The following is a 26,459-nucleotide window of genomic DNA, read 5'->3' on the forward strand; positions in this document are numbered from 1 at the left end:
TTATCAATGGAAACAGGATGCACCTGAGCTCAATTTTGAGTCTCATAGCAAAGGGTCTGAATACTTATGTAAAGAAAGTATTTCTGTGTTTTATTTGTAATAAATTTGCAAACATTTCTAAAAACCTTTTTTCGCTTTGTCATCATGTGGTATTGTGTGTAGATTGATGAGGAAAAACAATTATTTAATAAATTATAGAATAAGGCTGTAACGTAAAAATGTGGAAAAAAGGCAAGAGGTCTGAATACTTTCCGAATGCACTGTATAGGACCTTCCACCCCCACCTGGGATATGGATGCCTGGTGAAGACCTAAGGGTCGAAACATTAATATAACAAAATCACCTGGGAGCAGCTGTGTGCAGCGTTTTCATTTTCATTTTTCATGAATTCACCTACAACTACAGCACCTGCAAGAAGTACCTGGGTGTGCGTATGTTCTTCAGATTTTGTAGATTTTGGCTATGCCATGTTGTCTTCAGGAGATTTTCTGTTTAATATATTTATTTCACATTAGCTGATGTAAGTCAGTGGAACAATTCCTATTCTTTATGATGGGCTATCACATTATAGGAAAACGTGTGCTTGTCAGCAAGAACAGTACAGTTATTCCTTATTATTATTTGTATTTGTCCACTTATTTCCAATTTTGCTGGTGTAACTACTTATTTGAAATCTAATATGCCTACTTGTGTCTTTGAAAATAAATCACAAGAGGCTATGTATTTTGTAGGCATTCATGTCCAGTTGAAGTCGGAAGTTTACATACACCTTAGCCAAATACATTTAAACTCAGTTTTTCACAATTCCTGACATTAATCCTAGTAAAAAACTGTCTTAGGTCAGTTAGGATCACCACTTTATTTTAAGAATGTGAAATGTCAGAATAATAGTAGAGAGAATGATTTATTTCAGCTTTTATTTCATTCATCACATTCACAGTGGGTCAGAAGTTTACATACACTCAATTAGTATTTGGTAGCATTGCCTTTAAATTGTTTAACTTGGGTCAAACGTTTCGGGTAGCCTTCCACAAGCTGGTGTATAGCGAGAATAGGAGAGGGCCTAGAACTGAGCCCTGGGGGACACCAGTGGTGAGAGCACGTGGTGCGGAGACAGATTCTCGCCACGCCACCTGGTAGGAGCGACCTGTCAGGTAGGACGCAATCCAAGAGTGAGCCGCGCCGGAGATGCCCAACTCGGAGAGGGTGGAGAGGAGGATCTGATGGTTCACAGTATCAAAGGCAGCAGATAGGTCTAGAACAGGGGTGTCAAACGTCCGGCCCGCAAACGGGTTTAATCCGGCCCGCGAGATGATTTTGTAAAGTATAAAAATGCGCTGCAATTTTTCAATAAAATAAACTGCTGTTCCAATTGCGTCCACTGGATGGCGCAATAGCAATTGTGTTAAGCAAGCAAACTGTTTATACCGGGGCAGAGCAAGTAGGTCAAGTCTGTGTTTACTCACAGCCGAGACATCAGTGACGCTGCAGTGAAAGCTAGCTACCTCATTGCTAATGAAATCGCAGTGGCTTCAAAACCATTTAGTGAGGGTGAATTTGTAAAAACATGCATGATGAAGGCAGCTGAGATTGCGTGCCCTGAAAAGCGTCAGGCTTTTGTAAATATCAGCCTGACAAGAAACACAGTTGCAGACAGGATTTCCGATCTTTCAGTGGATTTGGACAGCCAGTTGAAGCAAAAAGTAAAGTCATTTATTGCGTTTTCGGTTGCAATTGATGAAAGCACGGACATTACAGATGTTGCACAACTGGCCATTTTCATCCGCGGAGTTGATGACACATTGACCGTCACCGAGGAGTTCGTGGAGTTGGTGCCGATGACAGATACAACGACAGCAGCTGATATTTTTACCGCACTCGTCGGCGCGCTGGACAGGGTCGGAGTGGACTGGTCCCGCGCTGTCAGCCTGGCTACAGATGGTGCGCCCTCAATGATCGGGAAAAAGCAGGCGTTGTGACAAAGTTCAGAGAGAAAGTGCAATCTGCAAATGGAGGACGTGATTTTTTGACTTTTCACTGTATTTTTCACCAGGAGGCTTTGTGTTGCAAGTCATTAAAGATGGATAACGTCATGAAGGTGGTCATCCAAACTGTTAATTTCATCCGATCCAGAAGCCTGAATCACTGTCAGTTTGACAGCCTTCTCAGAGAGAAAGACCACATCTATGGCCTGCCATACCACACTGAGGTAAGATGGTTAAGCCGAGGTGCTGAGGCGTTTCTTTGATTTGCGAGAAGAAATTGAACAGTGTTAGAATTCCATTCCGCAGAATGGATGCAGGACCTTGCATTTATGGTGGATGTTACAGAGCACCTGAATAACTTGAACAAACAGCTGCAAGGGCGCAACAAAGTTGTCACGCAGTATTATGACAGCATACGTTCTTTCAAGTTGAAGCTGTCATTGTGGGAGACGCAACTTGCCGGTGGTGATGCAGCTCACTTCCCCTGTCTGAAAAATGTGTGCGCGACCCAACATGTGGCAGACATGAAGCGGTTCAAAGATAAAATAACGGGACTGTTACGGGAGTTTGAGCAACGCTTTCAGATTTTTGGTGAACTGGAGAAAGACTTCAACGTTTTTTGCTCGCCATTCACCGTGAATCCCTCTGATCTGCCCGTCAGCATCCAACTTGAAATAATAGACTTGCAGTGTGACTCGGATTTGAAGGGCAAATTTGCCGCAGATGGCTTGGACACATTTAATCAGAATCTCTTGCCAGGTTACCCCAACTTGACAGCCCTCGCTGCAAAACTGTTGTGCATGTTTGGAACCACATATCTTTGTGAGCAAGTTTTCTCTGTAATGAGCATAAATAAAACAAAGCTGCGCTCAAGGCTCACGCACAAGCACTTGAATCACATCCTGAAGTTGGCTGCCACTCAGGATGTGACGCCTGATATTGATGCGCTGGTGAAAGCTAAAAGATGCCAGGTATCAGGAGTCAAATAAACTATGCAACCCCACTTAAAGTGCTACATGAGACACCCTGATATAGTTCTGTGATCTGTGATATACTTCTGTGAATCACTGAGGCATTGTGTGTTTGTGTGTTCTTTGTCCTCAGAACTTTCAAATAACTTGAGGTGTTTTATGATTAATAGTGATGTTGTGCTTTTGGACACACTGTCCTCAGGCTCCAGCTTTATGTTTCTATGTTTTTATGTTGATGTGCTATTGTTTTTAATTGATTTTATTTTATTTGTATATTTAACCTATTCTTGACTCTGTGGTTCTTGCACTTGTTTGGGGAACAGGATTTCATTCTTTTTATCTACATTTCTGCCTGAGAAATGACCCCCTGATATAGTTCTGTGATCTGTGAAACAGTTCTGTTAATCACTGAGGCATTGTGTGTTTGTGTTCTTTTTCTTTAGAATTTTCAAATAAACTTGACGTGTTTTATGATTAATAGTGATGTTGTGCTTGTACTATTTTGGACACACTGTCCTCAGGCTCCAGCTTTATGTTGTATGTTGATCGTATTAAAACAAAGAAAACAATCTGAAGTTGTTGTTTTTAAGTTATATATACCATGATTTTTCCGGTCCGGCCCACTTGGGAATAGATTTTCCTCCATGTGGCCCCTGAGCTAAAATGAGTTTGACACCCCTGGTCTAGAAGGACGAGAGCAGAGGAGAGAGAGTTAACTTTAGCAGTTAGGAGAGCCTCTGTGACACAGAGAAGAGCAGTCTCAGTTGAATGACCAGTCTTGAAACCTGACTGGTTTGGATCAAGAAGGTCATTCTGAGAGAGATAGCAAGAGAGTTGGCTAAAGACAGCACGCTCAAGAGTTTTGGAGAGAAAAGAAAGAAGGGATACTGGTCTGTAGTTGTTGACATCGGAGGGATCGAGTGTAGGTTTTTTGAGAAGGGGTGCAACTCTCGCTCTCTTGAAGACGGAAGGGACATAGCCAGCGGTCAAGGATGAGTTGATGAGCGAGGTGAGGTAAGGTAGAAGGTCTCCGGAAATGGTCTGGAGAAGAGAGGAGGGGATAGGGTCAAGCGGGCAGGTTGTTGGGCGGCCGGCCGTCACAAGTCGCAAGATTTCATCTGGAGAGAGAGGGGAGAAAGAAGTCAAAGCATAGGGTGGGGCAGTGTGAGCAGGACCAGAAACTGAAATAAAGAACTCTCCGGGAACTCCCGGGAAGAAGAAAGGCGATTGTGTACGTTTCATGATTAACTACTCATGGAACTCAATAACTTTTTTACACCCGACCTAGATCAAATGCCGACCGTATTACCTCCCAAGAGAATTCTCTTCATTTATAGCCACAGCCGTGTATATTCCCCCTCAAGCCGATACCACGACGGCCCTCAAGGAACTATACTGGACTTTGTGCGACTGGAAACCACATATCCTGCGGCCGCATTTATTGTAGCTGGGGATTTTAACAAAGCAAATTTGAGGAAAACGCTACCGAAGTTCTATCAACACATTGACTGTAGTACTCGCACTTCAAAAACTCTCAACCGTTATTAATCCTTGTTCCAGGATGGCTACAAGTCCCTCCCCCACCCTCCCTTCGGCAAATCAGATCATGACTCCATTCTGCTCCTCCCTTCCTAAACTCAAACAAGAAGTACCCATGCTAAGGTCTATTCAACGCTGGTCTGACCAATCGGAATCCATGCTTCAAAATTGTTTCGATCACGCGGACTTAGATATGTTCCGGGATGCTTCTGAGAATAACATTGACGTATACACGGACAAGGTGACTGAGTTCATTAGGAAGTGTATAGGGGATGTTGTTCCCACTGTGACAAGCGCAAACCACCATATTTAACCACGGCAAGGTGACTGGGAAAATGGGTGAATACAAACAGTGCAGTTATTTTCTCCGTAAGGCAATCAAACAGGAAAAATGTCAGTACAGAGACAAAGTGGAGTCGCAATTCAACGGCTCACACACGAGACGTATGTGGCAGGGTCTACAGACAATCACAGATTACAAAGGGAAAACCAGCCACGTCGCGGACACCAACGTCTTGCTCCCAGACAAGCTAAACACCTTCTTCGCCCGCTTTGAGGATAACACAGTGCCACCAACACGGCCCGCTCCCAAGGACTGTGGGCTCTCATTCTCCGTGGCCGACGTGAGTAAGGCATTTAAGCGTGTTAACCCTCGCAAGGCTGTCGGCCCAGACAGCATCCCTAGCCGCATCCTCAGAGCATGCGCAGAACAGCAGAACAGAGTGTTTACGGATATATTCAATCTCTCCCTATCCCAGTCTGCAGTCCCCACTTGCTTCAAGATGTCCACCAATGTTCCTGTACCCAAGAAAGCAAAGATAACTGAACTAAATGACTATCGCCCACTAGCACACACTTCTGTCATCATGAAGTGCTTTGAGAGGCTAGTTAAGGATCATATCACCTCTACCTTACCTGACACCCTAGACCTACTTCAATTTGCATACCGCCCCAATAGATCCACAGACGATGCAATCGCCATCGCACTGCCCACTGCCCTATCCCATCTGGACAAGAGGAATACCTATGTAAGAATGCTGTTCATTGACTGTAAAAATACTGTTAATTGACTTTAGCTCAGCCTTCAACACCATAGTACCCTCCAAGTTTATCATTAAGTTCAGGGCCCTGGGTCTGAACCCCACCCTGTGCAACTGGGTCCTGGACTTCCTGACGGGTCACCCCCAGGTGGTGAAGGTAGGAAACAACACCTACACTACGCTGATCCTCAACACAGGGGCCCCACAAGGTTGCGTGCTCAGCCCCCTCCTGTACTCCCTGTTCACCCATGACAGTGTGGCCAAGCACGCCTCCAACTCAATCATCAAATTATCAGACGACACAACAGTAGTAGGCCTGATTACCAACAATGACGAGACAGCCTACACGGAGGTGAGGGCCCTGGCGGAGTGGTGCCAGGAAAATAACCTCTCCCTCAATGTCAACAAAACTGTGAGTGTTTGACTGTGGTTAGGCCTTCCTCCCACTAGGGGGAGTGGTAGGACCACAGTCAAGCCCTCACATCATAACTAGGGGTGGTTTATGATCCCCAATGAGAGACAGCTGTCTAGAGTTTGTCTCTGATTGGGGATAGTATTTAGGTACCTCTCACATCCACCTGTGTGTAGATCATTGTTTGTGCTTGTGCCTGTCTGCTATTGTGTTCACAGCACGTAAGTCACTTGGTGCTTGTCTCTCCTTGTTTATTTTTGAATTCTTATAGTGTGACAAGTTTAAATAAAAAGGATGTCACTCCACGAGCGCTCCGTCTACCGTCCCTTAACTACGCACTGTAACAGAATGATCCACCACCCAGGGACGCAGCGGGCAATTACATTGGCAGATATCCTCCTCGGTATGGGGAAAATTACCCAGGAGGAATTATTCCATTGCCGTGTGATGGAGGAGGGCTGGAGTCCAGAGCAGCGCCGCCGTCAACGGGCCAGAAAGGCTAAGGACCAGCCTAGAGCCCAGAATAACCCCCAAACTGTTTTATGGGGGGAGCCTATGGGGGTGGTCGGGGATCGAGGGAGAAGAGCCCCAACCACTGCACTCTACAGCCCCTACAACCATGGGAGCAGGAGTACACAGAGGAGTCGGAGGAAAACGACGATGTGCTTCTGTTCCCTCACTCGTTGGAGTCCTCACAGGATGGGGAGCAGTCGTAGATCTCCAACGCCAGTTCCCAGTCCGGTGCCTCCAGTGCCGGTCCAGAGTCGATCACGGAAAATGCAGACTCAGCGCACCACACCATCGGTGCGCACCAACTACTCGGGACGGCCCGTGTCGACTCAGCGCACCACACCATCGGTGCGCATCCACAGCCCGGTACGGCCCGCGCCTGCTCCTCGCACCAGCCCAATGGTGCGTGTCCCCAGCCCGGTACGGCCCGTTCCAGCTCAACGCACCCGCCCAATGGTGCGTTTCCCCAGCCCGGTACGGCCCGTGCCTGCTCCTCGCACCAGCCCAATGGTGCGTGTCCCCAGCCCAGTACGGCCCGTCCCAGCTCAACGCACCCGGCCTCCAGCGATGGTCCTCTGCATGGAGCCTCCAGCGACAATTCCCTGCATGGAGCCCCCAGCGACAGTCCCCTGCACGGAGCCTCCAGCGACGGTCCCCTGCAAGGAGCACCTTAGCGTGTCAGTGCCCAGTCTGGGGCCGGCAGCCAGCCTATCCAAGGGGCTGGAATCCTCCACTGTATCGGTGTCCAGGCTGGGCACGGCGTTCAGTCCTGCTCCAGAGATGGGGATGGATACGGGTCCGGAGGTCTGCTCTGCTCCAGTGCAGGAGCAGTCCGTTCCACCAGTGCCCAATCCGGGACCGGAGATCTACTCCGCCCTATGCCACTGCCTGTTCACCCCGCTATCATCCAGAAGACAAGGTCAGTACAGGTGCATCAAAGCTGGGACCAAGAGAATGAAAAACAGCTTCTATCTCAAGGCCATCAGACTGTTAAATAGCCCTCTCTAGCTGGCTACCACCCGGTTACTCAACCCTGCACCTTAGAGGCGGCTGCCCTATATACAGTGGGGAGAACAAGTATTTGATACACTGCCGATTTTGCAGGTTTTCCTACTTACAAAGCATGTAGAGGTCTGTAATTTTTATCATAGGTACACTTCAACTGTTAGAGACGGAATCTAAAACTAAAATCCAGAAAATCACATTGTATGATTTTAAAGTAATTAATTTGCATTTTATTGCATGACATAAGTATTTGATCACCTACCAACCAGTAAGAATTCCGGCTCTCACAGACCTGTTAGTTTTTCTTTAAGAAGCCCTCCTGTTCTCCACTCATTACCTGTATTAACTGCACCTGTTTGAACTCGTTACCTGTATAAAAGACACCTGTCCACACACTCAATCAAACAGACTCCAACCTCTCCACAATGGCCAAGACCAAAGAGCTGTGTAAGGACATCAGGGATACAATTGTAGACCTGCACAAGGCTGGGATGGGCTACAGGACAATAGGCAAGCAGCTTATTGTTGGCGCAATTATTAGAAAATGGAAGAAGTTCAAGATGACGGTCAATCACCCTCGGTCTGGGGCTCCATGCAAGATCTCACCTCGTGGGGCATCAATGGTCATGAGGAAGGTGAGGGATCAGCCCAGAACTACACGGCAGGACCTGGTCAATGACCTGAAGAGAGCTGGGACCACAGTCTCAAAGAAAACCATTAGTAACACACTACGCCGTCATGGATTAAAATCCTGCAGCGCACGCAAGGTCCCCCTGCTCAAGCCAGCGCATGTCCAGGCCCGTCTGAAGTTTGCCAATGACCATCTGGATGATCCAGAGGAGGAATGGGAGAAGGTCATGTGGTCTGATGAGACAAAAATAGAGCTTTTTGGTCTAAACTCCACTCGCCGTGTTTGGAGGAAGAAGAAGGATGAGTACAACCCCAAGAACACCATCCCAACCGTGAAGCATGGAGGTGGAAACATCATTCTTTGGGGATGCTTTTCTGCAAAGGGGACAGGACGACTGCACCGTATTGAGGGGAGGATGGATGGGGCCATGGATCGCGAGATCTTGGCCAACAACCTCCTTCCCTCAGTAAGAGCATTGAAGATGGGTCGTGGCTGGGTCTTCCAGCATGACAACGACCCGAAACACACAGCCATGGCAACTAAGGAGTGGCTCCGTAAGAAGCATCTCAAGGTCCTGGAGTGGCCTGAACCCAATACAACATCTTTGGAGGGAGCTGAAAGTCTGTATTGCCCAGCGACAGCCCCGAAACCGAAGGATCTGGAGAAGGTCTGTATGGAGGAGTGGGCCAAAATCCCTGCTGCTGTGTGTGCAAACCTGGTCAAGACCTACAGGAAACGTATGATCTCTGTAATTGCAAACAAAGGTTTCTGTACCAAATATTAAGTTCTGCTTTTCTGATGTATCAAATACTTATGTCATGCAATAAAATGCAAATGAATTACTTAAAAATCATACAATGTGAGTTTCTGGATTTTTGTTTTAGATTCTGTCTCTCACAGTTGAAGTGTACCTATGATAAAAATTACAGACCTCTACATGCTTTGTAAGTAGGAAAACCTGCAAAATCGGCATTGTATCAAATACTTGTTCTCCCCACTGTACATAGTCATGGAATAATTGGTCACTTTAATAATGGAACACTAGTCACTTTAATAATGTTTACATACTGCTTTAATGGTTCCTGGCCTTCTTGACGGGCCGCCCCCAGATGGTGAAGGTAATAATTACTAATTTCATATGTATATACTCTATTCTACTGTATTTTAGTCAATGCCAATCTGACATTGCTCATCCTAATAATTATATATTTCTTAATTACATTATTTTACTTTTAGATTTGTTTGTATTGTTGTGAATTGTTGGATACTACTGCACTGTTGGAGCTAGGAACACAAGCCTGCTAAATATGTGTATGTGACCAATACAATTTTGATTTGGTTTGATTTGAAACACACACTGGACAAGTGGAAAAAAGACATGGGAGAAAAAGACATTTGACACTTGAAAAAAGCAAGTGAAAAATGATAATTACAAGTGTTAAGACTGTTCTGGGTAAAACGATTTTAACCTTAGAAAACAGACGGGCCTCGAGCGTCAACGCGGTCAAAAGCGTCATGCTTACTTGTGAGATTTCTTTATGACAGCATGCGGTGGAACACGTGAAGAATACATGCACTTTCAGAATTGCTTCACGAGCTACTCATAGGTGAGCTGCGAGCTCGCGAGCGACATGTTGGAGACCCCTTGTCCAGACTAATCAATGGTCCAGACATGAAGAAAAAGGTTGCTCGTCACTAGTTACCACAGCCACAACATCATAAACCCCGCCCATTTCTTCAATGTATCTTCTTAAAATGTCATATTAAACCTAACTCTAACCTTAACCACACCTTTAACCTTATGCATAACCCTAACCTTAAATTAAGACCAAAAAGCAAATGTTTGTTTTAATAAATCTTTACGATGTAGTCGATGTTGACTTTGTGGCTGGGGTAAGTAGTGGAAACCCAAAAAGTTTTAGAGTGAGGCATTCTGGGACTTTTTTTTATAACTCACGTGATTTCATTTCCACTGAAGGCTCTGTCAACCCCTAAGAAGGGTAAACAAGACACATTTTGCTCAGCTAGCTAGATGTAATATGTTGTAAAATGGACCAAATAGAAAGCTCAAATTCTTCTACAGCTGAAGAGAATGAATCTGCGAAGAAAGAAGTATGGTGTTTGACACGAGTCGGGAAAGATTTGGACTGGCTCCGCTTGTTCGAGAATACAGAGGTAGCATACAGTAGCTAGCCGTTAGTAAATGTAGGTGCGAATCAAACAAACTGGTTGCATGTACATTTTAGCTAGTTAGCTGTTTGGTGCTAAAGTTTAACCTCAACCTACTGGCTAGCTAACTACCTAGACTGTTAGCTAAATCCCTCATGAATGCGAAATGGTAATCAAGGGTTGAAACCGGTTCAAAAGTCCTCACTCTGCTACTCAAACGTATTCCAGCGTCTGCCTGGCAACTGGTACACCATGTATATAGCCAAGCTATTATTGCTCATCGTGTATTTGTTCCTCGTATTGCTATTATAATGTTTTCTGTATTATTGTATTATGCACTGTTGAGAAGGGCCCGTAAGTAAGCATTTCACTGTTAGTGTACACCTGTTTACGAAGCATGTTACAATTAGGTTTGATTGATTTGATGTTTAGAGAAGAATTGATTGACTTTTTCAATGCTAGTTATGGGTACTATAGTTATCACTTTTCACATTGGATTTATTAACTACAAAAAGGTAAGACGTGTTTTTAATTAAAGTAGTGACGTTTGTTAACGTTTGCTCTGGTCCAACATTAAACCAACTCGGGAGTTCAAAGACATTCAAAGTTCCTCCATAGATGCGGCTCCTCCATAGATATAATTATGTGGGCATGTCATAAAAAGATGCCCAGCGCTTCATGACAAGCTTCCTCCATCCTCTCTCGCGCTCTCCTCACACTCAATTTCAGTTGCATATCTCGTGTTTTGCGCCTTCTTCCCCACACTTGTCTGCGTGGGTGGACCATATCAGTTTGACAGTGATGTGTAAGCCAAGAAACTTGAAGCTTTCCACGTTCTCCACTGTGGATAGGGGGGTGCACCCTCTGCTGTTTCCTGAAGTCCACGATCATCTCCTTTGTTTTGTTGACGTTGAGCGAGAGGTTATTTTCCTGGCACCACACTCCCAGAGCCCTCACTCACCTCCTCCCTGAGGATGTCTCGTCATTGTTGGTAATCAAGCCTACTACTGTTGTGTCGTCTGCAAATTGAGTTGGATGCGTGCTTGGCCACACTGTCATGGGTGAACAGGGAGTACAGGAGGGGGCTGTGCACGCACCCTTGTGGGGCCCCAGTGTTGAGGATCAGCGAAGTGGAGATGTTGTTTCCTACCTTCACCACGTGGGGGTGGCCCGTCAGGATGTGCAGGACCCAGTTGCACAGGGCGGGGTTCAGACCCAGGGCCTCGAGCTTAATGATGAGCTTGGGGGTACTATGGTGTTGAATGCTGAGCTATAGTCAATTAACATAATTCTTACATAGGTATTCCTCTTGTCCAGATGGGATAGGGCAGTGTGATGGCGATTGCATCGTCTGTGGATCTATTGGGGCGGTAAGCAAATTGAAGTGGGTCTAGGGTGACCGGTAAGGTAGAGGTGATATGATCCTTGACTAGTCTCTCAAAGCACTTCATGATGACAGAGGTGAGTGCTACGGGGCGATAGTCATTTAGTTCAGTTATCTTTGCTTTCTTGGGTACAGGAACAATGGTGGCCATCTTGAAGAATGTGGGGACAGCAGACTGGGAAAGGGAGAGATTGAATATGTCCGTAAACACACCAGCCAGCTGGTCTGCGCATGCTCTGAAGACGCGGCTAGGGATGCCTTCAGGGCCGGCAGCCTTGCGGGGGTTAACATGCTTAAATATCTTACTCATGTCGGCCACGGAGAAGGAGAGGCCACAGTCCTTGGTAGTGGGCCTTGTCGGTGGCACTGTGTTATCCTCAAAGCGGGTGAAGAAGGTGTTTAGCTTGTCTGGAAGCGAGACGTCAGTGTTGGCGACGTGGCTGGTTTTCCTTTTGTAGTCCGTGATTGTCTGTAGACCCTGCCACATACGTCCTGTGTCTGAGCCGTTGAATTGTGACTCCACTTTGTCTCCTATACTGATGTTTTGCCAGTTTAATTGCCTTGTGGAGTGAGTAGCTACACTGTTCTTCCATATTCCCAGTCACCTTGCCATGGTTAAATGCGGTGGTTCGCGCTTTCAGTTTTGCGCGAATGCTGCCATCTATCCACGGTTTCTGGTTAGGGTAGGTTTTAATAGTCACAGTGGGCAGAACATCACCTATACACTTCCTGATAAGCTCAGTCACCGTTTCAGTGTATTCGTCTAAATTATTTTCGCAGGCTACCTGGAACATACCCAAGTCCGCGTGATCAAAACAATCTTGAAGCGTGGATTCCGATTGGTCAGACCAGCGTTGAATAGTCCTTAGCACGGGTACTTCCCGTTTGAGTTTCTGCCTATAGGAAGGGAGAAGCAAAATGGAGTCGTGGTCAGATTTGCCAAAAGGAGGGCGGGGGTGGGCCTTATAACCATCCCGGAAGTTCGAATAGCAATGGTTGAGGATTTTAGCAGCCCGAGAACAACAGTTGATATGTTGATAGAACTTCGGCAGCCTAGTCCTCAAATTTGCTTTGTTAAAATCCAGTTTGCATAAAGTCCAGTGAAGTTCTTTGAGGGCCGTTGTGGTATCGGCTTGAGGGGGGATATACAGTCGTGGTCAAAAGTTTTGAGAATGACACAAATATTAATTTTCACAAAGTCTGCTGACTCAGTTTTTATGATGGCAATTTGCATAATCTCCAGAATGTCATGAAGAGTGATCAGATGAATTGCAATTAATTGCAAAGTCCCTCTTTGCCATGAAAATGAACTTAATCCCCAAAAAACATTTCCACTGCATTTCAGCCCTGCCACAAAAGGACCAGCTGCCATCATGTCAGTGACTCTCTTGTTAACACAGGTGAGAGTGTTGACGAGGACAAGGCTGGAGATCACAGATTGAGTTAGAATAACAGACTGGAAGCTTTAAAAGGAGGGTGGTGCTTGAAATCATTGTTCTTCCTCTGTTAACCATGGTTACCTGCAAGGAAACACGTGCCGTCATCATTGCTTTGCACAAAAAGGACTTCACAGGCAAGGATATTGCTGCTAGTAAGATTGCACCTAAATTAATCATTTATCGGATCATCAAGAACTTCAAAGAGAGAGGTTCAGTTGTTGTGAAGAAGGCGTCAGGGCGCCTAAGAAAGTCAAGCAAGCGCCAGGACCGTCTCCTAAAGTTGATTCAATGCAGTTTTAAGAAAAATAAGTGTTAAGTAAAAAATAGATAATTATAAAATTAAAGAGCAGCAGTAAAATAACAGTAGCGAGGCTATATACAGGGGGTACCGGTACAGAGTAAATGTGCGGGTGCACAGGTTAGTGGAGGTAATTGAGATAATATGTACATGTGGTTAGAGGTAAAGTCGCTATGCATAGATAATAAACAGAGAGTAGCAGCAGCGGAAAAAGAGGGGGTGGGGGGGGACAATGCAAATAGTCCGGGTAGCCATTTGATTAGCTGTTCAAGAGTCTTATTGCTTGGGGTTAGAAGCTGTTAAGAAGCATTTTGGAACTAGACTTGGCGCTCCGGTACCGCTTGCCATGTGGTAACAGAGAGAACAGTCTATGACTAGGGTGGCTGGAGTATTTGGCAATTTTTAGGGCCTTCCTCTGACACCGCCTGGTATGGACGTCTTGGATGGCAGGAAGCTTGGCCACAGTGATGTACTGGGCCATATGCACTACCCTCTGTAGTGCCTTGTGGTTGGAGGTCGATCTGTTGCCATACCAGGCGGTGATGCAACCATTCAGGATGCTCTCGATGGTGCAGCTGTAGACATTTTTGAGGATCTGAGGACCCATGCCAAATCTTTTCAGTCTCCTGAGGGGGAATAGGCTTTGTCGTGCCCCTCTTCACAACTGTCTTGGTGTGTTTGGACCATGATAGTTTGTTGGTGATGTGGACACCAAGGAACTTGAAGCTCTCAACCTGCTCCACTACAGCTCTGTCAATGTCGATGAGAATGGGGGCGTGCTCGGTCCTCCTTTTCCTGTAGTCCACAATCATCTCCTTTGTCTTGGTCACATTGAGGGAGAGGTTGTTATCCTGGCACCACATGGCCAGGTCTCTGACCTCCTCCCTATAGGCTGTCTCATCGTAGTCTGCAAACTTAATGATGGTGTTGGAGTAGTGCCTGGACATGCAGTCATGGGTGAACAGGAGGGGACTGCGCACGCACCCCTGAGGGGCAGCGTGGCAGATGTATTGTTACCTACCTTTACCACCTGGGGGGCGGCCCGTCAGGGAGTCCTGGATCCAGTTGCAGAGGGAGGTGTTTAGTCCCACGGTCCTTAGTTTAGTGATGAGCTTTGAGGGCACTATGGTGTTGAACGCTGAGCTTTAGTCAATGAATAGCATTCTCACGTAGGTGTTCCTTTTGTCCAGGTAGGAAAGGGCAGTGTGGAGTGCAATGGAGATTGCATCATCTGTGGATCTGTTGGGGCGGTATGCAAATTGGTGTGGGTCTAGGGATTCTGGGATAATGGTGTTGATGTGAGCCATGACCAGCCTTTTAAAGCACTTTATGGCTACAGATGTGAGTGCTACGGTTAGGTAGTAATTTAGGCAGGTTAACTTAGGGTTCTTGAGCACAGGGACTATGGTGGTCTGCTTGAAAGATGTTGGTATTACAGACTCAGTCAGGGACCGGTTGAAAATGTCAGTGAAGACACTTGCCAGTTGATCAGCGCATGCTCGGAGTACACGTCCTGGGAATCCATCTGGGCCTGCGGCCTTGTGAATGTTGACCTGTTTAAAGGTCTTACTCACATCGGCTACGGAGAGTGTAATCACACAGTCGTCCGGAACAGCTGATGTTCTCATTCATGCTTCAGTGTTGCTTGTCTCGAAGCGAGCATAGAAGTAATTTAGCTCGTTTGGTAGGCTTGTGTCACTGGGCAGCTCGCGGCTGTGCTTCCCTTTGTAGTCTGTAATAGTTTGCAAGCCCTACCACATCCGACGAGCGTCGGTGCCGGTATAGTACGATTCAATCTTAGTCCTGTATTGATGCTTTGCCTGTTTGATGGTTCGTCGGAGGGCATAGCTGGATTTCTTATAAGCGTCCGGGTTAGAGTCCAGCTCCTTGAAAGCGGCAGCTCTACCCTTTAGCTCAGTGCGGATGTTGCCTGTAATCCATGGCTTCTGGTTGGGGTATGTACGTACGGTCACTGTATAATGGTTCTATTCAGAACTAAACGATTGGGAAATAATTTAGGTTCCAACCAAGATTTATCATAGGCAAACTAGCCTAGTAGACCATGGCTAACTTAGTAGCCTCGCATGTGTAACGTTACATAGTAGCAGCAAATAACACCAGACCTACAGTTCTCACACGCAGAATGTTACTATAGTTAGGGGTGCTACTAGGCCCAAGCCATAGCTACAGTACATGGCTTACAAACCAATATACAATACAACATACAATACATGTCACCAGTGGCGATTTTTAGCATGTAAATCTTGGTGGGGCAAAAAAATAGATATGTTTGTAGATGCAAGCCAGCAGTAGCGACCTGTCATTTAGGGCAGGTGGGGCTCTGCTATGTCTTTTTTTTTAATGCAGTAAATGAGGCTGAATGAATTATTTCGCTGCCAGACAAGGCTTTTCTGATAGCCAGGTGTAGCAGTGGTAAGGTGTTGGGACAGCTTTATGTAGGCCCTAACAGTTTGTGGGCACCATATGTCACCGTTTATAGTGCAATTAATGTGTTGTTTAGTGTTTTGTTGTGGCTTTGCCCAACGAGTTTGCCCGACCAAGATTTACATGCTAAAATCACCACTGCATGCCAGCAAAGCCACTACACAGCACAACACTAAACAATACATAAATTGCACTAGAACGGTGACAAACGGTGCCCACAAACTGTTAGGGCCTACATAAAGCTGTCCCAACAGCAGAGCTTTCTTTTCAGCACCATGGAGTGAATCCTTACTACTGCTACACCTGGCTATCAGCGGAGCCTTGTCTGGCAGCGAAGCGGTTCATTCAGCCTTATTTACTACGTTTTACAAAAACATAGCTGATATGGCTGACTTGCTTAAACAAATGTGGTTTCTACTGACAATTGAGATGTACAAAGTATGGCATAAGTGGTCGACGAGCGAATAAGAGGCAATCCGTAATTTCGGTGAAGACATTATTAAGCGATCTAGGACTGACGTAGTCATCTTTGTTCAGCACTTTTGAAATGTACAGCGACAGAATTCAGAACATGGGCCGTTCTTACAGTGTTCTCCCTGTACACCAAGTCAGAACCGTAGGATAAATAAAGGGGGCATATAAGTAGACAATGAAAGCACTTACAATATTTGATGATTACATTTCTCTAAAACAGAAAGGGACCAAATTATTACGGTGAGGCACACGGGCTACTAACAGCTTACTACACAACATACACTTAGTATTACTTTCTTAGCTACAGTATACATATCTCCCTGGCATATTACATAATTTATGCAGAAGCATACAATACATTTTTGGACTCACCTTGTTGTGCTGTGCTCACTTGAACAGGAAAAACACGCGGCGGTCCTTCGTGGGCAAATGTTGTCATCAAACTTTGTCATCAAAGTCTGGTATTCTCTGGATTTATGGTGCTTTCAAGACAACTGGGAACTCGGTGGGGGGGGGAAACAAGGTCGAATCATGACGTCAGTGATGTTCAGGTCGGAGCTCTAGAAAGAGGCCCGAGTTCCCAACTTGGAATTCCGAGTTGGATGACCATTCAAAACTAGTTCCCAGTTGTCTTGAAGTCTGAGATTTTCCAGTTCCGCGTTTCCAGTTGTTTTGAACGCGGCAGAAGTCATGCTGGATTGACAGCATGGCCAATATATTCAACCTTTTTTGGCCCATTGTGTTGAATGTTTATTATTTTAAGCTTGGAAAAGAGACCCTTAAACCCAGACTTGGACCACACACCCACTCCACTGAATAGCAGGCTAGTGATTGCTTTGCAACACTTGCAGTTAGCCACTGATTCCATCCAAACCACTCATTGTTGAATTTGCGTTTTCCAACTTGTTGTGTAATGTTTATGGCCGATGAGCACTGATACGTTTGATCTATAATTTCTCTTCATATGACAAGGATTGAAAAGGATTTGCCGGTAGATTGTGGACTTGATTCATGATGGTGACTGCTAGCTAAGATTTTGAAAGTTTGATGTTGACATGATCAGTCCAATCAAAGCTACGGTAGATATAATGTGAATAGACGTCATTTTATCTGTGGCCAATGACTTTGAGCCTTCTTGGATGGGCACTTCTAATGTAATTATATGGCAGCACCCAAGGGTGCAGTGACAGTGTCCCCATGAGTGACAGAACACTGAGCCAATCACGGCACAACTAGAGAACATGACCAACCCCTACGCTCCGTATTTTCCGCTGGCTGCCCCACCACCACTGAGCTAGGCTGAAACACCTGCATTTTGGAGCTGCCTTACCCAAGAAAGCAAAAAAGAGACCATGTTTGAATGCGACTTTTTTAACTCAATGATTATTTTCTTTTTCATTCTTTGCAAACTGATATGTGACATGTATTCATGCCAAAATAACATGCAAAACAGGCCCCACCTGCCCTGAATGACGGGTCGCGCCTGCATGTCACATACAGTAACGTCACAGGAACATTTCTCTATCATAGAGATAACTATGGACTCTTAATCTGCTGTATGCCCCAAAAAATATTGTTAACATTATGCAAAAAAGTAGAACGAGCTACTATGTGAATGAAATTCCCTAAGCTCCATTCTTTTCTCAGGTCACAATTGGACGTGGTTTTAATGTCACTCACCAGCTCGTGTCCCCAAGCTGCCCCCTAATGATATCCAGACTGCACTGTATGTTAAAGCAACGAGACGACGGCCAATGGACGGTGACCGATAAGAAGGTACAGCTTCTCCATATATCCAATTGAAAATGAAACGGTGAGTGTTTTTATTATAAAAAGTTTACATTCTTTTTCCAGAGCCTTAATGGTGTGTGGGTGAATGGAGAACGAATTCCTGTGGACAAAGCTCACCTGCTGAGGCTTGGGGACGCGATAAAGTTGGGGGTGCCCATCGTCGGCACCAAAGTGGAGTATGAGTACATACTGGTTCGGCAGCGCCTCGAGGACATCAAACCCTACCTAGTGAAGGGACCTAGTGAAGTGGCCTGCGCCACCTCCAGAACCAAGAAGACTAAAAGGAAATGTAACTCTGATGAACTGGAGCCTTCAACCTCATCTAAATCCAAGCTCTACCGCCACTCTGCCACAGACAAGTCCCAGGGCCAGCCCTGCCCCACAGACGAGCCCCGGGACAGGCCAGGGAACAGGGTACGGGAGGAGGCCGGGCCCAGCATGTGGCAGCATCGGAGGCTGGACTCGCCTCCAGAGGGACCCAGCAGACCTAGCAGGGATCTGTCCAGCCTGCAAATGTACGTCTGTGTCTCCTGTTGCTCCTACTGCTACATTCATAACATATTTGGCAGGTTCTATATAAAAGAGAATATGGCTCTTTCTCAATTGTCTAGAAGTCTGTCCTCTCCTCGTTTCATTTCTTGTCTGCACTGATTGGAAAAGACTTGACAGGTGAAACAATATGGTGGAAGCTCATCATTAGGCTGGCTTTCACCAGGTCAATTATTTTAGATTAGCATAGAGTTGCCAAAATCTGGTAACTTTCCCAAAATTCCCAGGTTTTCCAGAAATCCTGTTTGGAAGATTCCCGGAATCACTAGGGAATAAGCAGGAAATCCGGATTCTCCAACCAGGATTTCTGAAAAACCTGGGAATTTCGTGAAAGTTAGCGAAATCTTGCAACCCTAGATCAGCACGATGAAGGAGAGGAAAGGAGGACAGATTTGTATACATTTTTTAAAAGCCCTGGTGTTCTCATTATTAACATCCAGACTGAAAAACAAAAATGTACTGATTGGCTGCTAGGTACAGCCAGAACATGCTGGTGCTGCGGGAGCAGATGGACGTCACCCAGCGGCGGGTGGAGGCCCTGGAGGGCGAGGGGGGGCGACAGCAGGACGACCCCCACCGGGAGGAGCAGGTGAGGGAGCTGCGGAGCCAGCTGGAGCTGCTGAGGGGCCAGCTGCACAGGATGGAGATGTTGGAGAGGTCCATCAGCAAGACAGAGAACCGCCTGGAGGTGAGCCTCACTAGGGGGATATCAGGGATTCATCCAGAATTCCTGCTTTTTCTAAGATTATCCTCCATTCACATAGAATTTACAGACCTATACCCCGTTGCAAGCCTATTTTTTTTGTTGTTGTCGTGATCACAGTGCCTTCAGAAAGTATTCATACCCCTTGACTTATTCCACATTTTGTTGTTACAGCCTGAATTCAAAATGGATTGAATTGGGGGGTTTTCCTCAACCACCTACACACAATACCCCATAATGACATAGTACAAACATGTTTTTAGAAATTGTATCAAATTTATTGAAAATGAAATACATAAATATCTCATTTACATACAGTGCATTCGGGAAGTATTCAGACCCCTTCCCTTTTTCCACATTTTGTTACGTTAAAGCCTTATTCTAAAATGGATTAAATTAACATTTTCCCTCATCAATCTACACACGAAACCCCATAATGACAAAGCGAAAACTGGTTCTTAGAATTTTTTGCAAATGTATGAAATAAAAAAAACAGATTCCTTATTTACATAAGTATTCAGACCTTTTGCTATGAGACTCTAAATTGATCTCAGGTGCATCCTGCTTCCATTGATCATCCTTGAGATGTTTCTACAACTTGATTGGAGTCCACCTGTGGTAAATTCAATTGATTGGACATGATTTGGAAAGGCACACACCTGTCTATATAAGGTCCCACAGTTGACAGTGCATGTCAGAGCAAAAACCAAGCCATGAGGTCGAAGGAATTGTCCGTACAGCTCCGAGACAGGATTGTGGCGAGGTACAGATCTGGGGAAGGGTACCAAAACATTTATTCAGCATTGAAGGTCTCCAAGAACACAGTGGCCTCCATCATTCTTAAATGGAAGAAGTCTGGAACCACCAAGACTCTTCCTAGAGCTGGCCGCCCGGCCAAACTGAGCAATCGGGGGAGAAGGGCCTTGGTCAGGGAGGTGACCAAGAACCCGATGGTCACTCTTGACAGAGCTCTAGAGTTCCTCTGTGCAGTTGGGAGAACTTTCCAGAAGGACAACCATCTCTGCAGCACTCCACCAATCAGGCCTTTATGGTAGAGTGGCCAGACGGAAGCCACTCCTCAGTAAAAGGCACATGACAGCCCGCTTGGAGTTTGCCAAAAGGCACCTAAAGGACTCTCAGACCATGAGAAACAAGATTCTCTGGTCTGATGAAACCAAGATTTGGCCTGAATGCCAAGCGTCATGTCTGGAGGACACCTGGCACCATCCCTATGGTGAAGCACGGTGGTGGCAGCATCATGCTGTGGGGATGTTTTTCAGCGGCAGGGACTGGGAGTCTAGTCAGGATTGAGGGAAAGATGAACGGAGCAAAGTACAGAGAGATCCTTGATGAAAACCTGCTCCAGAGCGCTCAGGAACTCAGACTGGGGCGAAGGTTCACCTTCCAACAGGACAACGACCCTAAGCACACAGCCAAGACAATGTAGGAGTGGCTTCTGAATGTCCTTGAGTGGCCCAGCCAGAGCCCGGACTTGAACCGGATCGAACATCTCTGGCGAGACCTGAAAATAGCTGTGCTGCGACGCTCCCCATCCAACCTGACAGAGCTTGAGAGGATCTGCAGAGAAGAATAGGAGGAACTCCCCAAATACAGGTGTGCCAAGCTTGTAGCGTCATACCCAAGAAGACTCGAGGCTGTAATCGCTGCCAAAGGTGCTTCAACAAAGTACTGAGTAAAGGGTCTGAATACTTACGTAAATGGGATATTTTAGTTTGTAATTTTTTATAAATTTGCAGAACTTTCTGAACCGGTTTTTGCTTTGTCATTATGGGGTATTGTGTGTCGATTGAAGGTGGGGGGGGGGGGGGGACAATTTAATCAATTTTAGAATAAGGCTGTTACGTAACAAAATGTGGAAAAAGTCAAGGGTTCTGAATACTTTCTGAAGGCAAGGTATATATTATACTACTGTGACAAGACCTTTCAGGAGGAATCTTACACAACCGTGTATAGTAGAGCAAATATGTATTTGATAAGGATCAAGGTCTGCTCATTTAACACTGGCAAATGTGTTTGTTGTTTTACGTAAAAATGTATGCATGCATGACTGTAAGTCGCTTTGGATAAAAGCGTCTGCTAAATGGCATATTATTTTATATTATTTGTTGTTTTAAAGGTGCAAAAAACACAGCATGAAGAGGAGGGTTTGAAAAAACAGTTGGAGGAGGCATTGCAAGAGGTAAGCAACAGAAAACATTGAGCTCATGTATTAAAGGTGGCCCGATGTAACTGTATTAATTGAATGTAACCAATCTTGAATCTGTTGCAATCCATATAGCAAAGGAAAGTTATAGAGGAACTTGCACTCTCTCGACAAGGCTTCGAGGATGTCCTCAAGGCCAAAGACAAGGAGCTGGAGGTGACAAAAGTAAGCTCCCTCCAGTGTGATTTACTCACTCAATTGAATTTCCTAACTCTGTTGAATGATACTGACTTCACTTGACATACCTGGATGAAAATAAATGGGTGAGGTTTCAAAGCAATGTTTTGTCTTGCAGGAAGAGAAGGAGAGGGCGAGAACTCAAAAGGAGGAGGTGGTAACACAAATGACGGAGGTGCTGGAGAACGAACTTCAATGCATCATTTGTTCTGAGCTCTTCATGAGGGTAAATATTTTGACCAGTTTTATGGAGTTCCCATTGGATATCAATAACAGTCTCGTGTACAGTTAAATGTACTTCTCTGTCTAGGAGTATAGCTACTGACTGGAAGACGCTGTACTGTAATCTCAATCTGTAATCCCAATGTTATCACAACGAAAGATTAGGGTAAAGGCACAATGCAGCCGTTTTTATCTCAATATCAAATCATTTCTGGGTAATAATTTAGTACTTTGCTGTAATAGTTTTCCATTAAAATGGTCAAAAAGAAACTAAAATAGCTTTTTAGCAAAAACTATTTCTCAAGCAATAATTTTGCTAGGACTGTCTGTGAGTAGTGGAGAGGGGAAAACTAGCTGATATTGGCAGAGAGGTTAGGAACTCCTTGTTATTGGTCTATTCAAATGTAATACCGCCTGTTGATGTCACCGGGCAAGCCAAAACTCCACCCGTTCAAAACCTGCTGATTAGAAGGTCCTGTGTAGATTGTATTTTCAACTAGGGCTGGGCGATATGGGTTAAAATGCATATATATATTTTTTTTTCTCACATTTATGGGCGATTCGCAATATATCTAGTTTTTTTTTAATGTTTTCTCTAAATAAGCTTTGTTGCACAATTAAATGTCAATACACTGCATGTAAAAAAAAATCATAATAACAACAAAAAAAGTGTTATACCTAGGCTAAATATAAGCCTTCCACAACCATAATGTAATTTTTGTTACAAATTTAACCAGAACCATGCACAATACAATGCACACCCACTAATAATGACCAACTTCTTATAGAAAATTAAGATGGGTCTCATAATAAATATCTTAACCTCTTCATGACGAGGTTCCCCATATCCGGGATACTCCTCCCGCAATCTCAAACAATGACGTAGTACGGTTTTTAAACGTGTGAATACCTGAATGTTATACACTACTGGAACGAGAAGCGTCTCAACTGTGAATCTAGCTAAACTGTTGTTGCCCAAATGAAATAATATTCAGACTCCAAGCAAATATATAAGCATATAGCAAAACCAGTAGTGTATTTTGAAACCGTGCATGCCCGTATATTCGTAGACAGAACTTATTTTTCTATCTACACAAACGATACACTATTCGAAAGCTGCTACCTCAAAGATTCCAACAGTGATAGCCGTGTTCCTCAATGACCAACACTCACTAAACTATTAATCAAAGAACGTCAATAACAAACTGCGTCTTACCTTTGTTGTTTTTGTTACCAAAAGTAGTGTCTGATCGAATAAAACCACTTGAAAAGATACTCTAGTGTCTCTCTCTCTCATTCCGAGTCGATTTCAATGAGTTTCCATCGTTTTACATGTCCAAGAATGTGTTTGAAGATAAAGTCAGTAGTTTGTTTCAATCACAACAGGCACTGTTTTGTCGCCATCTTCTGGATATATGATGCAATCACAGTGGCTTGCAATTGTGCTAATTTAATTCTACTGATCCAGAGCTTTCGATAGAGGGGTCACATGTCAAAATCGACCAACCGGTTGTTGAAATATCCAAGTGCGCACCTCATTGAATGCACTGAGCCTTTAATCTGAGCTGGTTTCGATCCTCTTTCATATCTCCCCTACAGGCGGTGACGCTTAACTGCGCCCACAGCTTCTGCCTGCACTGCATCAGTGAGTGGCGCAAGCGGAAGGACGAGTGCCCCATCTGCCGGCAGGCCATCCTGTCGCAGACCCACTCGCTGGTGCTGGACAACTGCATCGATCGCATGGTGGAGCAGCTCAGCCCCGACATGAAGCAAAGACGCCTGGCGCTCATCGCTGAGAGGAAAGGTGAGAGGTGCGTTCGCCCCGCTCCTAGGTTCGCAGAGGTTGTTGAGGGGAGGCCTTGGAATTCATGGGTGGAGATGTGGCGGCTGGATGGATGGATGGATGGATGGATGGATGGATGGACGGACGGACGGATGTTTGTGAGTGATAAGTGAAATCAAAGTCATTCAACAAGTGTGTAGGGAATTGCAGGGGCCATATCCGCATAGTGGAGAAACATATGCTGTATAATAGGGCTGTGTTCAGTAGGGAGAAACAGAGATCCTTTATTTCAGGGCCGTGTTCAGTGGTGAGAAACAGGTACTTTATACCATGGCCGTGTTCAGTGGTGAGAAACAGGTACTTTATACCAGGGCCGTGTTCAGTGGTGAGAAACAGATACGTTATACCAGGGCCGTGTTCAGTGGGAAGAAAAAGGTTTTAAATGGGGACAGGTCATCCAGTAAGAACAGAGGTTTTCATTTTCCATTGCAAATCATTTTGCTACGGTGTGCCCTACCGAACACGACCCAGGTCAGTGTGGGTCTATGAAGGGCTCTCATGGTGCCTTCCACTGTCTCTTCACACAGCCCAGCCGGAGGAGGTGATGGTGATCAGCAGCAGCAGCAGCAGCAGTAGCAGTAGCAGCAGCAGTAGTAGCAGTAGCAGTAGCAGCAGCAGTAGCAGCAGTAACAGTGACCTCTTCATGGATAGCTTCAGCTCCGTAATCTCCCTGGAAGAGAGCATCCATTGGGGCTCCAGCCCCGCGTCTTATATCTTCGACGATTCCGACGTGGACAATAACTAGGTTTAGCCCATTTGAAGCTGAGTATTTCACATGATTTTTTTTTATTTTTACGTTTGTTAAATCCATTTTCCTGTAAGGTTCAGTCAGAGATGGCCGTGGAGAGTGCAGAGAAAGGGAAAAAGCCAGTCCTTGACAGGAAACTAACGCACTCAATATTGTACTACAAATTACATTAGTGTGTATATATATATATATATATATTTTTTTTGTAACAATGTCCGTTTGTCTTTTTTGTGTTCATTTATTTTCCCAATGAAACAAAATTACGTTTCTTCATTCATTTGAAGTGTCACAAAATGTCTCTGCCCAGAAATGGACACAAGGTGGCGCCAGTAAAAAAAAAAAAAAAAAAGTGTTTATTCACCTTTTTGTATGATGGTGAGTGGGTTACTGGTACACATTTACAAAACCATATAATATTGATAAAAGCAGCTCTTTAGACCAGACATTTAGAAGTGAAACCGAGTATGCCTATGTAGTTTGACTAGGAAAATCAAGGCAATATTTTATGTATGTAAGCCATGTCTTGTATACACATAAAATGCAAACATCCTGACATTGCAATATTAAAGGTACATCTATTTTGGCTACATTCCACTGTTATCAAATCACACCTTCCACCTACTCTTTGGCAATTTACACACGGCCACATTGCCTAGCAACTAATGCAATGGCTCCTTCTGCCATGGAGGCAAATAAAGAAGTGTGATTGCATCACCATCCCAACAGTAATGCAGGAAATACTGCTGGCACTCTTCATGGATAAACGGATGGGTGTTCTTTCTCTCTTGTGCTGGGTTTTGAATTCCCTTACACAAGGGGATCTTTGAAGATGTTAAGACAATTTACAGTGCTTTCAGAAAGTATTCACACCCCTTAACGTTTTCCACTTTTTGTTGTGGGATTAAAATAGATTTAATTGTCATTTTTATTTCAATGATCTTCACAAAATACTTGTAATGTCAAAGTGGAAGAAACATTTTTTATTAAATGGGAAATAAAATCACTAATACATCTTGATTAGATAAGTATTCAACCCCCTGCGTCAATGTTAGAATCACCTTTGACAGTAATTACAGCTTTGAGTCTTTCTGGGTAAGTCTCTAAGAGCTTTGCACACCTGGTTTGTACAATATTTATCCATTCTTTTTTTTCTTTTTTTATATCGTCATGTTGGTTGTTGATCAGAGCTAGACAGCCATTTTCAAGTCTTGCCATAGATTTTCAAGCCGATTTAAGTCAAAACTGTAACTAGGCCACTCAGGAACATTCTATGTCGTCTTGGTATGCAACTCCAGTGTATATTTGGCCTTGTTATTGACCTGCTGAAAGGTGAATTTGTCTCCCAGTGTCTGTTGGAAAGCAGACAAAACCAGGTTTTCCTGCGCTTAGCTCTGTTACGTTTATTTTAATCTTAAAAAACTCCCTAGTCCTTGCCGAAGACAAGCATAAACATAACATGATGCAGCCAACGCCATGCTTGAGAATATGAATAGTGGTACTCAATTATGTGTTCGATTTTGCCCCAAACATAACACTATGTATTCAGGACAAAAAGTGTATTTCTTTGCCACATTTGTTGTAGTATTACTTTAGTGTCTTATTGCAAACAGGATGCATGTTTTGGAAGATTTTTTATTCTGTACAGGCTATATTCTTTTCACTCTGTCATTTAGGTTAGTATTGTGGAGTAACTACAATGTTGTTGACCATCCTCAGTTTTCTCCTATCACAGCCAATCAACTCTGTAATTGTTTTAAAGTCACCATTGGCCTCATGGTGAAGCCCCTGAGCGGTTTCCTTACTCTCCGGCAACTGAGTTAGGAAGGACGCCTGTATCTTTGGAGTGACTGGGTGTATTGATACACTATCCAAAGTGTAAAATTAATAACTGCACTATGCT

At 44.7% G+C, this 26,459-nt stretch overlaps 1 protein-coding gene across 4 annotated transcripts; it reads left to right on the forward strand.

Moving 5' to 3' along the window:
• The first annotated feature begins 10,068 nt into the window (after nt 1-10,068).
• On the forward strand, nt 10,069-25,146 carry rnf8 (ring finger protein 8, E3 ubiquitin protein ligase). Of its 4 annotated transcripts, none has more exons than XM_084151196.1 (9): nt 10,069-10,268; nt 17,950-18,078; nt 18,157-18,608; nt 19,117-19,330; nt 21,483-21,545; nt 21,645-21,734; nt 21,865-21,972; nt 23,568-23,772; nt 24,339-25,146. In XM_084151196.1, exons 1-9 carry the CDS (start codon nt 10,143-10,145, stop codon nt 24,554-24,556), a joined length of 1,605 nt encoding a protein of 534 aa, XP_084007322.1. In that variant the 5' UTR covers nt 10,069-10,142; the 3' UTR covers nt 24,557-25,146. The 4 variants fall into 4 exon arrangements, with proteins under 4 accessions (XP_084007322.1, XP_084007323.1, XP_084007324.1 ...); XM_084151197.1 differs by having other exon boundaries at nt 23,568-23,779; nt 24,339-24,467; XM_084151198.1 differs by having other exon boundaries at nt 24,344-24,467.
• The last annotated feature ends 1,313 nt before the right edge of the window (nt 25,147-26,459 follow it).

This window comes from Coregonus lavaretus, assembly GCF_964263955.1.
Source record: "Coregonus lavaretus genome assembly, chromosome: 33".
Classification (NCBI taxonomy): domain Eukaryota; kingdom Metazoa; phylum Chordata; class Actinopteri; order Salmoniformes; family Salmonidae; genus Coregonus; species Coregonus lavaretus.

Bases quoted from the DNA above. Each gene is read 5' to 3' on its own strand.
- rnf8 (XM_084151196.1), top strand. From the start codon at position 10,143: ATGGACCAAATAGAAAGCTCAAATTCTTCTACAGCTGAAGAGAATGAA. The intron at 10,269-17,949 runs GTAGCATACAGT...TTCTTTTCTCAG, and splicing joins GCTTGTTCGAGAATACAGAG to GTCACAATTGGACGTGGTTT. The intron at 21,546-21,644 runs GTAAGCAACAGA...CAATCCATATAG, and splicing joins TGGAGGAGGCATTGCAAGAG to CAAAGGAAAGTTATAGAGGA.